Source organism: Merops nubicus, unplaced genomic scaffold (assembly GCF_000691845.1).
Source record: "Merops nubicus isolate BGI_N331 unplaced genomic scaffold, ASM69184v1 scaffold17277, whole genome shotgun sequence".
Classification (NCBI taxonomy): domain Eukaryota; kingdom Metazoa; phylum Chordata; class Aves; order Coraciiformes; family Meropidae; genus Merops; species Merops nubicus.
This window is the reverse complement of record NW_008622469.1, coordinates 1-15,813: the sequence shown is the minus strand read 5'-3', so window position 1 is coordinate 15,813 and position 15,813 is coordinate 1. Positions and strand designations below refer to the sequence as shown.

The window sequence follows — 15,813 nt, the reverse complement described above, 5'->3', positions numbered from 1 at the left end:
TCCAGCCAGTCACTGCACTGTTCTTGAACTCTGCACAGGATGTCAGACTCCAGAGGAAAATGAAACAGCCTTAGAGTGCTGAACAACAAGCAGAATATAGAATCATAGCAGCATTTAGGTTGGAAAAGACCTTTAAGATGATTAAGTCCAACCGTTAACCTAACTCTGCCAAGAGCACTGCTGCACCGTGTTCCTCAGCAGCACATCTTCATGGCTTTTAAACGTGTCCAGGGATGGTGATTCAACTGCTTTTCTGGGCACCCTGTTGAGCTCCTTTTGCCTGTCCCAACATCTGGATCTTAGTGTGTAGTGTTGGATAGCTCTGAACAATCTTCATTCTTCAGAGAAAAGAGTTCTTGCAGCAGAACGGGTGAAAACTGAGGACACAATCCTAGAGCTGAAACCCTTTTCTCCCCCTCAGTGGTCAGGTTGAGAAACTGAAATTCATTTTGTTGTGCAGATTACAGTCCTTCAGCTCTCGGCGTTGCTGAAGCAAGCAGACTCCAGCAAAAGGAAACTGACCCTCACTCGCCTGGCCTCCGCACCCGTGCCCTTCACAGTTCTCAGCCTGACTGGAAACCCCTGCAAGGAGGACTACCTGGCTGTGTGTGGACTGAAAGTAGGTGCCAGACAAACCCTTGTCTAGGCAGCTGGAGAGATCAGCTCAAACCCAGCTCTGTTTCTTTCCTCTGAGGAGCTCATGCAGAGCTGGCTCCCAAGATCTCTAATTTTAGCTCATGAATCACTTTCCTGCTAGATGTATGAAGTGAAAGAAGCAGGACCTATATGAATAATATAATAAATGAGACAGCACCTGAAAATAGTCCTTCTTATTGTATTTATACCAATTTTATTTTGAGAGAGGAGTCAAGGTTTAGTCATGTGAAACTTAGTGCAGTAGAACTAGTCTGTAACAACTAGTATTTTGTAGCAAGGACTCTGCTTTTTTTGTATTCTCCTAAATTTAGATTCACCTTTCACAGTGCAGAATCCACAAGGGGTTACTTAGCTAAGGAACAACTGGACTCTCTTAAATTGTGGCTTGGGTTTTGTCTTTCTTTACAAACTTTCATGTCATACATCTCAAGTGCAGGAATTTTAGGTTCCTGCTCTGTGACTCATTATTGGCACTAAGAGGAGTGCTGGATTTTAGCTTTGTTCTTTGCTAGAAATGTTTATAAACATTTTGTTCTAATATTTGGCCCATGTTTCTCATTTCTCCAGGACTGCCACGTGTTAACGTTCAGCAGCTCTGGATCAGTCTCTGATCATTTGGTACTTCATCCCCAGCTAGCCACTGGAAATTTCATCATTAAAGCTGTGTGGCTGCCAGGGTCTCAAACAGAGCTTGCTATTGTGACTGCAGACTTTGTGAAGGTATGTTTGGTCATGAGCATGTTTGGTGGTGATACATTTTTCACACAGAGTTTGAAGCTTTGCAGAGCTGTGTGTAGAAGAATGTGATAATATTCTTAGCTAGAAAGAAGTTGGAAATATAAATTTGTGGTGTTTGGCTACTGTTATTATAAGAAAAAGCAAAGCCAAAGAACCAAAAGGGCAAAAAAATGAACTGTAACATCTAAGTATTTTCTCAGCTCTTGTCTGTTTGCACTGCTTTTTATTGCAGTAATTAATTATTTCCTTGATCCTCCCCACAGATCTATGATCTTTCAGTAGATGCCTTGAGTCCAACTTTCTATTTCCTTCTGCCGAGTTCCAAAATCAGGGATGTGACTTTCCTTTTCAACGAGGAAGGGAAGAACATAATTGTGATCATGTCCTCTGCTGGGTACATCTACACACAGCTCATGGAAGAGGCAAGCAGTGCCCAGCATGGACCATTCTATGTCACCAATGTGCTTGAAGTCAATCATGAGGACCTGAAGGTACTGGTGACTTCCCTTTTTTCTAGCATGACTGCAGTGCCTTTCTCTCTTTTGTGTCTTAAATTTGAAGACAGGAGTGTCCTTTTTTCCTTTCTTTTTTCCCTGATCTTAGATCAGTGAGTTTGCCATTCCTCTAAAGAGAAAAATAGCCCTGCAGTGAAAGGAGGTGGGGTGAAAAATAAACCCTGTGATGCTTTCATCTAGAAAATGGAGCATGTTTTCTGTGGCTGGCTCTGAAGTCATGCCCAGCAGGATTTCTCAGCAGGGAGGTGGCTTCAGAGTGGTGCTGTTTTCAGAGCAAGGCACTCCAAAGGTGCATTCACCAGAATGGATAACATTAGTGACCACTGCTGGGGCTGCAGAGGTGGAGTGAAGCCTTTGTTTCTGGTCAGCAGCAGCTCTGAGATCATGAGGGTGACTTTTAAAATCTGTCCATGTGTCACTCAGTGTTGCTACCTCAGCCTGCTCCAAAACAGGGCCATAGATGAGAAGACAGCACAAAGAAAAGCTCTTTAATGAGCTGGGACTGTGGGGAGAGCTCCATGTGATTGTCACACAACATTTAAGCACAGAGAGGTTGTAGCTGAGGGCACTACCTACCACCTATGGGTGTGTGCTCTCAGTATTCCCTTCAAAAGCCTTGGAAGAAGCTGGTGGGTGAGTTCACCAAGGAGTTCAGCTTAGGAAATTGTTGTTTAGGGCTCTGTTTTCTCACTGGTGGGGAGAGGGTGTGGGAGTTTGGAATAATTCCATCATTAGAAATTTATAAACCTGAGAGAGCGTTTTGGAGAATCATAGAACTGTTCTGGCTAGAAGAGACCTTTTAAGATCATCAAGTCCAATTGTTAACCCAGCACTGCCAGGTCCTCGGCACCACGTCGCCACGGCTTGGAACCCCCTCCAGGGGTGGGGACTCCACCACTGCCCTGGGCAGCCTGGCACAGCCCTGTTGGGGAAGAAATTGTTCCTCAGGTTCAACCTAAATCTCCCCTAGCACAACTTGAGGCCATTTGCTCTTGTCCTGTTGGTTGTTCTTTGGGAGAAGAGCCTGACCCCCCCCTGGCTCCAGGCTCCTGTCAGGAGCTGTGCAGAGCCAGAAGGTCTCCCCTGAGCCTCCTTTGCCCCAGGCTCAGCACCCCCAGCTCCCTCAGCTGCTCCTCCCCACACTTGGGCTCTAGACCCTTTCCCATCTTCGTTGCCCTTCTCTGGCCACTTTCCAGCCCCTCAAGGTCCTTCTGAGAGTGAGGGGTCCAAAACAACCCAAGATTTGAGGAGCAGCTTCCCCAGTGCTGAGTGCAGGGGGGATGATCCCTGCCCTAGTCCTGCTGGCCACACTAGTGCTGATCCAAGCCAGGACCTGACCCTTGGCCTTGTTGACCCTCATCCCACTGCCCTCATCCCATCAATCCAGGATGTGTGTTTCTCTTAAATGCTGCTGTTTCTCTTGATCCCACAGGACAGCAATGGCCAGGTAGCAGGAGGTGGTGTGTCTGTGTATTACTCCCACGTGCTGCAGATGTTGTTCTTCAGTTACTGTCAAGGCAAATCCTTTGCAGCCACCATCAGCCGGGCCAGCCTGGAAGTGCAGAGGCTATTCCCAATCAACATAAAGAGGTGAGGCTCCTGTGGAAGACTCCCCTGAAGTTTTCAGTTCTGTTTATTATTAATAAATCTTACTAATTATTCTTAACATCTCAGCTCTGAGTAGCCAAAGCTCATGGTGGAGATCTCCTTTTTGACTGATGATTTTTTTGGATGCTTTTCAAGGTGCCTCTGCCCCGATTGCAGAATGATTTCCAACCAAAGCTGGCTGTTTTGGCAGTGGGGCACATATGCATTTTTTTTTTTCTTCCCCCTGGGATTTCAGAGCAGAAAGGTGGCTTCAGAGCAGCCTTGCTGCACAGCGTGGGGCTGCTTGCTGGTGCAGCAGCTGGAACTGATGGGATTACCCACCCTCAGGGAGCCTTTGTTTCCTTTCGGCACCAGTACTGCAGTGGACCTTGAGTGTTGTGCATATTAAGGCTTATTTTGAGACTCCCTTGAGGGAAACCAATCTCTTATGCTATGAATGTGGCAAGAAAAAAGCCATTCTGTCATCTGTTCTGACAAGCAGTGCTGGGCATTGAGGCCACAGACTCTTCCCTAGCGTGACACAAAGCCACTGTCTGAGTAAGCTCTGTAGAAGGGTCATGTACCAAGAGCTCCCTAACCCCAGTCAAGTTTGGCTTAGTCTTTTAGCAGCTTTTTTTGTTTTTTAAGTGAGCAAAGTCACACAGATTCTTCTGTATTTGCCATTGCTAAGTGCTGCTGGGTGTGTTGGAATGTGGAACTGTTCATCTCTTCAGTTAAAAGATAGCTGAAAGCCATTTTCAAGTTAATTTCTTGGGCTTGGGCATAAGTGTTACCAAGTGAGGGTCTGTCTTTGAGTTGTCAGGGTAGAGATCAGGGCTGTGAATTCAGGTGCCTGTGCCGTCTGCCCACACTCAGGTTTCTCACCTGTGAACTAGGCACTGGCTGCTCATCATTGCCATGCTTTGAACTTGTACTGGGGACAAAGCTTTAACTGATTTGAACAATGATGAATTCAGTGTGGTTGCCTCTTCAATTCATGTCGTTCTGCCCTTCATCTCTTCCAGTTCAAATGGTGGGAGTAAGACTTCACCAGCACTGTGTCAGTGGTCTGAGGTGATGAACCATCCTGGCTTGGTGTGCTGTGTTCAACAAACCACAGGTGTCCCACTGGTGGTGATGGTGAAGCCAGACACCTTTCTCATCCAGGAGATTAAAACCTTGCCAGCCAAAGCAAAGGTGAGTCATTGTTCTCTGTATTTTTGGCCCTTGAAATGTAATATTTTTTCTTCCCTCAACAAGTTGTCCTTTCCTTGACTTGCACTGCTTGCCTTTGCAGATCCAGGACATGGTGGCCATCCGTCACACAGCCTGCAACGAGCAGCAGAGGACCACCATGATCCTTCTGTGTGAAGATGGCAGCTTGAGGATCTACATGGCCAACGTGGAGAATACCTCCTACTGGCTCCAGCCCTCCCTGCAGCCCAGCAGTGTCATCAGCATCATGAAGCCAGTTCGCAAGCGCAAGGCAGCTGCTATTAGTAAGTCCTGTGTAAGGCAGCAGTGGCAAACGTGGCTGCAGAGATTGATCAGTGTCATGTGGATACTTAGGGCATTAGATAAACTCAGGGCTAACTGCTGTCTGTGTCTGGGTGGGATGTTTCCATAGATGTGTATAAAAATACAAAAAATACACAGCTACCTATGGCACCCAGGCATTTCCAAAGGAGCTAAGCTCATTCTGGCAGCTTTCTTACCATAGCTTTGCCTCTTTAGAATGTACTTGGTCAAAAACACCTCTCTTCTCTTCTAGCAACTCGCACATCCAGCCAGGTGAACTTCCCTATTGACTTCTTTGAGCACAACCAGCAGCTGACAGATGTGGAGTTTGGAGGCAATGACCTGCTGCAGGTTTACAATGCTCAGCAGATAAAGCACCGGCTCAATTCCACTGGCATGTATGTGGCCAACACCAAGGTAAATGGGGCAATCTGGGGACTCTGTTGGGCTTCTGGGTGACATTATTGTCAGGATTGATATCAAATCTTCTCTTAGAAATCTGCTTTGTTCAAACAACCCCACGATACTATTAGATAAGCAGTGGAGGCGCCTGATTCTTAGCTTAGGAGTGAATTTTTGACTTCGTATCTGAGCTGTGGTTTGTTGTCCACAGCCTGGAGGCTTCACCATCGAGGTGACAAACAACAACAGCACGATGGTGATGACAGGGATGCGGATCCAGATTGGCACCCAGGCCATAGAGAGGGCACCCTCCTACCTGGAGATCTTCGGCCGCACCATGCAGCTGAACATGACCAGGGCTCGTTGGTTTGACTTCCCTTTCACTCGTGAGGAAGCCTTGCAGGCTGACAAAAAACTCACCATCTTCAGTAAGTCTTTGTTAGTTGTTTAATTGCCTGTTGGCTTTGCGTGGGTGGGTTGAAGCTGCTGTGCTTCACCTCCTAGTAGGGAAGGTTTCAACCATCCATTCATCTGACCCAGCTACAGGAACAGTTTGAGGGCTGGATCCTGAACATGTAGTAACTATATTTTGGCCCAGTTTCTTGTGGGGGAAAGGTCTGTTCTAAAGGGTTTGTAATGATAGGACAAGGAGTAATGGTTTTAAACTAGGAAAGGAGAGATTTGACCTGGATGTTAGAAAGAAGTTCTTTAATATAAGGGTGATAGATCACTGGAATGGGCTGCCCAGAGAGGTGGTGGAGGCCCTGTCCCTGGAATCATTCAAGGGCAGACTTGATGGGGCTCTGTGTGACCTGACCTAGGTTGAGATGTCCCTGTTTGTGTGGGGAGGTTGGACCAGGTGACCTCTAGAGGTCCCTTCCAGCCTAAAACATTCTATGATTCTATGATTTTGTGTTGAGGTGATAGTGAAGTGGCCTTGGAAAGGAGAAGAAACTGTCAGCGTGGCTGTATCTTAGTGACCCAGTGTGATGACTATCCTGACTTTGAGGCTATGCTTGCTTTGAATTCAACAGAAACTGGTTTTTGTTAGTTAAGAAATTTCTCTCATCGCTGCAGTTGGGGCCTCTGTGGATCCTGCTGGAGTCACAATGATGGATTCCATAAAAATCTATGGCAAAACCAAAGAGCAGTTTGGGTGGCCTGACGAGCCCCCTGAGGATTTCCCCTCTGCTTCAGTGAGCAACGTTTGTCCCCCAAACCTGAATCAAGGGAATGGCACTGGAGACACAGAGTCAGCAGCTCCTGCTGCCACCAGTGGCACCGTCCTGGAGAGGTATTTCTGCAGCCCTGCTTTTATATCTCCTGGGAAATGGGTGGGTGCTGTAGAGGGGACCTAGCTATGCTTGTGTGCCTTCCTTGCCTGGCAGAACTGATGGGAGGTAGAGAGGTTTTTCTCACTGCCACACAAAACAACTGAAAAGTCAATGATTGTCTTCAGTTAGGGCTTTGGGTTCACTCTTGCTCTATCTGATAGAGGTAGATCTGTGTGTGTGTGCTTTGTGTTGCTGAATTCATTTTTTAAAGCAGTCTTGAAGAGCTAGAAGGGATTTTTGCTTTGTTGGTACATTTGCTCATTTCAAGCTGACCCTTTTTCATTCTCTAGAGCTTGCACAGGTCAGGCCCCTCTGAGGTTAAGGTGGTTCTGAGGAGGGCTTTTTGTGTGACCTTGCTTCAGGCTGGTGATTCCCACCAACTTAGCTGGTAGCCTGTATGTCTCAGGCTTAACTACTGTGGTGGAGAAAGCCCTGGGTGTTTTCCACCCCATCTCCCTACTGAGAGCTCAACCACAAGGGCAGGCTGGGCATGTATTTAGCAGGAGAAAGAGACCTTTTTTGTTTGTTTTTATATCCACCCTGTGTTCTTTGAGCTCATCCAGTCTGTACCAGAAGGGCTGTAAGAAGCCTGGCAAGCTAGCAAGGATAGGAGCAGATCAAAGAGGAACTAGCACTGCTAAATAATGAGCATTTTAAGGGATACACTACTTGGCTGTGAGTAAATGAGGGTTAATTTTGTCTTACTGAAATTCTCAGGTAAAGGTTCAGGGCTTGAAGTGGCAGTTACATCCAGTTGAAGGACCTGTTTGACCATCCTTTAATATCTTGTCTAATAGTTCATGGGATTTTTTCCTGGGCTTATTTTCTCTTTTCTTCCTCCTCTGCTGTGGCATCTCCACAAGATGTCCCTCTCTGCACAGACATGCCTTCTGGTTGTCCAGAGCAGTGGGATTCTATTCTAAAAACTCAGAACCAAGAAAATAATTCTTTTTATTTGTACTTTTGTGTTACAGAATGCAGCATGGTTACCTTAGACAGGGCTCTTGGGTAGGAACAACTCACAGCAGGCAAGAGGCAGAGTTCCTATCAGAAGCTGGGTGCCTGCACTTCAGATTTAACCTCCAGTGGTGCTTTAAGTGATGTGCTTGGCTTCTCTGTGCTAGGTGGCCTGGATCTCCTTTATTTGTTTTGCTGTTAGGCAAGTGTCTGCTGCCCAGGTAGCAAGAACCGTGCTTAGATTTACTGTATATAGTGCTCTCCAGCTTCCTGATTTCCCCATTTAATTTGCCTTTTGCTTAGAATGTGTTCTAGGGAGTTTTTCTGTGAGCTTTACACGTTTTATTTTGTTTGTTTTTTTTTTTTTTTTCCTTTTTCTTTGCTCCCCCAAAGTTCTGACACTGAGTCCCTAACCACCCTGGACCGGTTAGTATGCCCTCCTTTTCTCTGCACGAGTGAGTGTGTGTCAGAGAGACAGAACCCATGATGTGGCTTTTGTTGGCTGTTTTTTTTTCTTTTGTTTTCCCAGTGACATTTGCTTCTTTACATTCTGGTCGTTGCATGGCAGATGGTTTAGAGAAATGTAAAGATGAGGCAGTTGGCAGATTTCTGCTGTATGCAGCATAACTGTTGCTTGTTTGACAGACTCCTCTTTTCACTTCGTTCCCTCTTTACATCTTTTTATCCCACTTAGATTCCCCTGCTGGCTTCATGGAGGGTGGCTGTGTAGACAACTGTTGTTTCTTCTACCCCATATCCAATCCTACACTGTTATTTCTCCCTTTAATGCTCTCTCTTCCCTCCTTTTTCCTGGATTCTCACACTCCTCCTTCTGGTGTGTCAGATGGCATTTCAGGTAGTTCTACCACGAGGCTGCGAGGGGGATTCAGCACTTTGCCACTACTTGCAAATCAAATTTTCCCTGTGGGGCAAGTATTTTACCAGCCTGCCTTAGCACTGTCAAAAGTTTGGACCTGGGCACCTCTCGCTTGGGTCCTACCCAGTGCTCCAAGTGAATTTTCCTCTGGCATCTTTTTGGTGCTGAAACTCCAAATTGGAAAGAGCAACCTGTGTGAAAATAGCAAGCCAGTGGAATCTTGCTCCCTCAGAAAAGTCGGTTATGCTTCTTCCCATGTGTCACACCAAGCCTTGATCTGCAGTCATACGTACGTCTGGGGGCCATGGTGAATTGGTACTGTCAAGACAATCCAAGTTATCCCTGCTGCAGGCTGCGTAAGGAAATGTTTTATCCTCTTTGGTAGAGAAAAGCCCCTGTCTTTCAGCTGTGGATTATTAAAGCAGTCCTAAGTTTGTCTGTGAGCGTGAGCCAGGTTTAACTCTGGTCTGTAACACAATGAAATGATATGCATGGTGCCTGTGGCAGGTTTTATCATGCTTTGATTTTGTACTTGGCATTCGTTAGCTGTCTCTGAGCTACTCATGACTGTAGCCCGCATAAAGCAAAGTGCTAAGGAGAGAGAAGGGTTGCTGTACTCAAGCCTGCTTTCCTTTCTCCCTCCAGGCTAGTCGTGAGTTCTTTAGAAGCGCTGGAAAGCTGCTTTGCTGTAGGACCAGTCAACGAGAAGGCAAGTAACTTTCTGAATCCATTCTGGAGCTTTCAGAGCTGGGGGAGGAGGGGCAAGATGAGCAGCACCTCCTGCAGCCCCGGGGGCCTGATACGGGGAGAGAGCCGCATCCGTTTTGCTCCCAGCACTGATCTGAAAGTTGACTTAGGGAGAAGCATTTGAAACTAGTTTAGAATGACAATTGGCATTTGCATTTATGGCTGGTGGGGGTTTTGTGCTGTAGAGTGACCTCGTTTACAAAAACAGCAGGGTAGAAGAAGCCCCTAAATCTCAAAAGCACTGTTCTTATGTAGATAGGTGTAAATGTTCCTTAAATATCAAATGATACCTTGAAGAGGCCCATCAGATGGGTACTGGAGGAAGGTGGGTGGCTCTGGAGGAAGGCAGAAACTGGTGTGCACCCAAGGAGGGGAGGGAGCTGCAGGTATGCTGAGAAATCAGACTCGTGCATCACCTTCATGGTAAATGTACTGAAGAATGGGTTTTTTTTAATCTGTTCTTGGGAACAGGAGAAGAATAAGGTGGCAGCTCAGGAACTGGCTACTCTGCTGCTGTCCATGCCAGCTCCATCCAGTGTCCAGCAGCAAACCAAGAGCCTCTTGGCCAGCTTGCACACCAGCCGCTCGGCGTACCACAACCACAAGGTAACCCCTGCAAGGATTTCAGTGTCTCCTGGAACTTGCTGGTCTATGATTGATGTGCAGCATGCCCCTAGAAAGCTCTTCCTCCCTGCAGTGTAAACCTGCTGCCTGATTTTCCTTCAGCTCCTGCTGCCTGCCTTGCTGGCTTTTGTTTCATCAGAACTTTGTTACTTAAAATGCTTTTGGAAGATTTTGGGGGGAGATAATGTCAGTTGACCTAGAGAAATCAGGATCTTGAAACACATGAAGTTTGTTTGCAAACTGCTCTGGTTTCTGTTTTCACAGGCATCTGGCTTAGGGTGGCAGGAGAACACTGGGGTAAGCAGTGGTCAGCCTCAGTGCTGACACCAGTGCAGTAAATGCACAGATGCCTCTGTGTAGCCTTTGGGAACCACTTGAGTGGTTGTGTTTATACACTGGTCTTTCCATTCATGTTTAAGCCTGAGGGGAAGGAAATGTGAAAATCAGTTCTCAAGCCAGATTTCTCCCATTACAGGGTGACTTTTTAATATTAGTTGTCCTTCCTAGATGACACTGGTCAAGATTTAAAGCATCAAGTGCTGGATTTCCTCAAGATCTCTCCTGCAGTTGTATTTCAGTTGCTTTGTTGTGCTGCCATCCATTGTTTTTCTTTGCCTGTGTTATCTTTCACTTTACAGGACCAGGCATTGCTGAGTAAAGCTATTCAGTATTTGAGTTCCTCCACCAAAGAGGGAAAGGATCTTGATCCTGAAGTGTTTCAGAGACTGGTCATCACTGCTCGATCCATTGCTATTATGAGACCAAACAATCTGGTCCACTACACAGAATCAAAGCTGCCACAGTTAGAAACAGGTAGATAAGTCTGTACTTTTCTTCAGCCTTCTTTTGTGATTGTTGAAGAGTTCTTGGGGTGTCTGGTTTGGTGTAGAAGGGACTGTATTTGGCACATCTTAGATATGTGATAGTCCCTGTAGTGAGGACATCAGAGCCTCTAGCAAAAACCATTTCAACTAAACATAGTGTTACTCTGCTTATTACTGCTTTCCCCTGCACATATTTGACAAGTGTTTTTTAATTTATACAGAGAGTGAAGAAGGGCCAGAGGCCCAGAAACACACAGAAGGAGATGGCTGCACATTTATTACCCAGCTGGTTAACCACTTCTGGAAGCTACATGCATCAAAGCCCAAAAATGCCTTCCTGGCCCCTGCCTGCCTGCCAGGTGTGCTACTGCTTCACTTGGGAGATTCTGAAGGATCCTGTTTGCAGCTTGTAAACAGAGAAAATGACTTGTTCCAAACTAGGCTTAAGATGCTAATGATGCAGAGTGTGCTTTCTAAGGTGTAGCTGCAAATTCTGCTCCCATGCTCGTGCACAGCAGTGTGTGTGTGTTGTGCTAGTAAAAGGAGGCTGCTGATTGATTTAATGAGTTTGTCTTCATGGGTGGTGCTAGAGGGTATTCAGTGGTGGTGGTTGATGGCATGCACAGTATTCCATTAGGTGGACAGGACCAGTGTGTATGCTCATTTTGGGTTAAAACTTCAGGATATTTGTGGTGCTGATGTGCCTTGAAGCCTACAAACAAAGGAAGCTTCCTGCAGTGTGTGTCTCTGTGCTGAAGTGGAAATCTGCTTCATTACAGTCCTACTTCTATTCCTCCTTAGGTCTCACTCACGTTGAAGCCACAGTGAATGCTTTGGTGGATATCATCCATGGATACTGCACGTGTGAGCTGGATTGTATCCATACAGCATCCAAGATCTACATGCAGATGTTACTTTGTCCAGTATGTAATCTTGCTGTGCTCTGTCTCAGCCCTTAACACTGCACTGGGGGAGGTTTAGGCTGGACCTAAGGAACAATTTCTTCCCCTGGAGGGTTGTCCAGGTCTGTGCCAGGCTGCCCAGGGCAGTGGTGGAGTCCCCACCCCTGGAGGGGTTTCCAAGCCATGGAGATGTGGTGCTGAGGGACGTGGGTTAGTGGGACTTGGCAGAGTTAGGTTGAGGGTTGGACTCCATGATCTTAAAGATCTTTTCCAACCTAACTTATTCTATAACATGAAGAGAATTAAATACAGATAGACTGATGATACCTGGTACAGATACAAAATAGAGTCATGCAGCCAGAAGTGAATGAAGGAGAAATTTCTGCCTGTGTTTCAGTAACCTGTCCTGCACTGTGTGAGGGTTTTAAGTGTTCCTTTGTGGCTGCTGGGGGCAGCAGGGACATTAGAAGTTAGGCAGTGAGACAGGTCCTACTGGAATCATGACGAACAGAGAGTCCTAAGTGTATTTTTAGCTGTCTTCCCAAAGGTTGTGAATAAGCACTTAAAGCTTGGAAGTTTAATGATTAACTGTTAACCCTCTAGGATCCTGCAGTGAGCTTTTCTTGCAAACAAGCCCTGATCAGAGTGCTGAGACCAAGGAACAAGAGGAGACATGTCACCCTGCCATCCTCCCCTCGCAGCAATACTCCTATGGGTAGGCAAGATCCATTCAGCTGTGACTCTAAATGAGCATCATCTACTTGACTTGTCAGAAAAGACAAGGAAATAATCTTATAAATAGGGACTAAAAAAGACTAAATCAAACCTTTCTACTTTCTTTTGCTTTCTCTTGCCCCCTAAAAACCTTTTTTGTTGTTGTTTTTTAATAAACATTCACCTCTTCTATGAAAATTCTGGGATTCAGAGAGATCTCTCTGAGTTATTCCCCTTTCAGTGACAGGGAAATTGATTATTTTATCTAGGGGGTAGTAATCCAGACTGAGTATTTCTGTGCATATTTTCAAGTCCTTATAAATCAGTCATAAAGATGTGTACAGACCAAAATGGGGGTGTTGGATCTCCATCCAAGAGATACTTCTTCAGCATTGATTTGAATTGTAGTTGTCATGGAATTTTATTAGTGACTGGGGGTAAACTAAGGATACCTTGTGGAGCATGGCCAAAGAAGGGCAATGAAAGTGGGGAAGGGTCTAGAGCACAAGTCTTGTAAGGAGCAGCTGAGGGACTTGGGGTTGCTCAGCCCAAGGCTCAGGGGTGACCTTCTTGCTCTCAACAACTCCATGAAAGGAGGTTGGAGCCATGTGGGCATTGGGCTCTTGTCCCAAGGACTTGTTCAGTGACAGGACAAGAAGAAGCAGCCTCAAATTGTGCCAGTGGAGGTTTATATTGGAGCTGAGGAGAAATGTCTTCTCCACAAGGGTTGTCCAAGGCTTTGCCAGGCTGCCCAGGGCAGTGGTGGAGTCCCCACCCCTGGAGGGGTTTCCAAACCATGGAGATGTGGTGTGAGGGACACAGGGCAGTGGGGACCTGGCAGTGCTGGGGGAAGGGTTGGACATAATGATCTTAAAGGTCTTTTTCAACTGAAACTATTCTGTGATGAAGTGAGGAAAGAGTTTTAAAGAGTGCATTTGTGAATGAATCTTCTGTAACTCAGGAGATAAGGATGATGATGATGATGACGACGCAGAAGACAAGCTGCAGAGCTCTGGGATAGCAAATGGTGAGCACATCCGACAGGAGAGCCAGGAGCAGAGTGAGGTTGATCACGGGGACTTTGAGATGGTGGTAAGTCCAGAGAGCTTCTCTTTGGAGCCTTTTCAGTATGTTAATAGTGCAGGTTAATTTAGTTATGGTGAAATAGTTTGTAGTGCTCCCTTAGCTGGGGGTGGTGTGGTGAAAGTTCTCACTGTGTTTCTTCTCTGTAGTCTGAATCTATGGTTCTGGAGACTTCTGAAAATGTGAATAATGGGAACCCTTCTCCCCTGGAGGCTCTTCTGGCTGGAGCAGAGGGATTCCCCCCTATGCTGGATATTCCTCCAGATGCAGATGATGAAACAATGGTGGAATTGGCTATTGCCCTGAGCCTGCAACAAGATCAACAAGGTAAGATGTAGGAGTTACTGGCAGTTAAAAACGTAAAGAGAACGTGAGGAAACTGGGAAAGAAACAGGAGAAGTTGTTCATAGCACCACCACCAAAGCAAAGATAATGGAACTATGAGAGGTACAGAGAAGTTAACATCATTCTCTCATAGAAAGAGACTTAGGATTTGTTTTCTTCCTGCAGGGAGCAGCAGTAGTGCCCTGGGACTTCAGAGCTTAGGACTGTCTGGCCAAGCACCCAGCTCATCTTCTCTTGATGCCGGGACGCTCTCGGATACAACAGCATCAGGTAACTGTTCACTGCAAGGAATCAACCTTTTGTGATTTTGACCTAAAGAATGATTTGTAAATTGTTGTAAATCTGGTTTTGAAGAACCAATGAGTATTATTGTCTTTGTGTATTTTTGGTGGCGTATTTATGGCCGTTTCCCATCCATTGATGGACTTTCATTGTAGGATTCTGAGGAATTTATTTCCTCTCCTCAAAACAAAGCAGACAAACCATATCCTGTATTTCCTTTGCATTTAAAAACAACCAGACGTTGTTCTTCACATGTCTTGCATGATTGTCTGGTGATGAGAAGGTTTCCTTCTCCGGGTATCTCCCCTCCACTGCTTTTAGCAGATTTAAACGTAAGCTCCCTTTTGATGTGTAGTTAAAAACTGCCACAAAACCCAAAGACAACCATTCGTGGCTTTTCTTTCGTCGCATGTACATCTTTTGAAGTTCTATCCAGGCAGTGTTTTTACTTGTAACAGCTCTCTTTATTCTCTTAGCTCCAGCGTCGGACGACGAGGGCAGCACGGCTGCGACGGACGGCTCGACCCTCCGGACGTCTCCTGCAGACCATGGTGGGAGTGTGGGCTCTGAGAGTGGTGGCAGCGCCGTGGACTCTGTAGCTGGGGAGCACAGTGGTAAGTCTCTCTTCCTGCACCAGTGTGCATACATCTGGTTTCTACTGGAAATAGGACTTTGCCAGGGCTTATCCACCCCTTTCGCTCTGATAGGGAAGAAATCTCGGTTCCAAATCAGTGATGGGTGCCAAGCATCCTTTGATGGTTAGTGCCAAAGTGCTGTGCAGGCTGAGTATTTCCTCACTTTTTGTAGTTCTCTAACAGTATGGAGTCTGCAGTAGTTTTTACTGGCCTGTAATAACAACACAGTAGCAAGCCTGAAAGAATTCACTCTACTACAGAAGTTTGGATGGGATAGAATTAATTTCTCTCTTTTTCACTTGGGACTGATACCCAGGTAAAATAACCCCAGGCCTTGATAAAAAAAAAAGTCAATGCTGCCCATCCACACCTTTCTGACTTGGTTTAAATGACTGCTGTAGAACCAGTTCCATTTGTGCACAAAGATGGAGTTGGCCACCAAAAGAATCCTGGGGATGATAAGATGCATCTGTAGAAGTGCCTCTCTTCTAGCTTTACAAAGATAATCCGAGATACACTCTCCTTAGAACCATAATCCCAAAGTATAGTTCAGCTGTGTCTTGCTCTGAAGCAGGCAAGATGAGAGTTTAGTTGTTGCTGACATTCTTTCTCTCTTTTTTTCTTTAATCTTCTTTTCCTTTTCCAGTGTCAGGCCGCAGTAGTGCCTATGGGGACACGACAGCTGAGGGCCACCCTGCTGGGCCAGGCAGTGTCAGCTCAAGCACAGGTGCCATCAGCACTACCACAGGCCAGCAAGAGGGAGATGGTTCAGAAGGGGAAGGGGAAGCAGAAGGAGATGTCCACACCAGCAACAGGCAAGTGGCTTTGTTTTCCTCTTCAAGAAGAGCCCATCTGCTCTGCAGTGTCACTGTAGAGGAATCGAAGTGCTGATGTTCATGGGCTTGTGACTCTGCTGGGTACTAAAAATGAAAGTCAGACACATAGAACAGAGCAAACTGCCATTGCAGAATGCCTCCTCTGTGCCTTCACCATGTAACAGGTACCTAATGTGTGCCCTGCAAAACTACTGCATGTGCAAAGCCACAAAAAAGTCCTGTGTGAGTCTAGTAGA

General features: G+C 46.1%; 1 protein-coding gene across 1 annotated transcript; it reads left to right on the top strand.

Moving 5' to 3' along the window:
* Positions 1-460: 460 nt before the first annotated feature.
* On the top strand, positions 461-15,556 carry LOC103777257 (E3 ubiquitin-protein ligase UBR4-like; the record flags this gene model as incomplete). The annotated part of the gene is made up of 16 exons (XM_008944804.1): positions 461-619; positions 1,291-1,377; positions 1,659-1,886; positions 3,343-3,500; positions 4,523-4,694; positions 4,795-4,996; positions 5,269-5,432; positions 5,629-5,845; positions 6,495-6,711; positions 9,231-9,294; positions 9,804-9,938; positions 10,595-10,769; positions 13,358-13,488; positions 13,629-13,806; positions 14,583-14,720; positions 15,388-15,556. Coding segments are annotated over 16 exons (2,594 nt in total), but the record flags the coding sequence as incomplete, so codon positions are not given.
* Between the last annotated feature and the right edge of the window lie 257 nt (positions 15,557-15,813).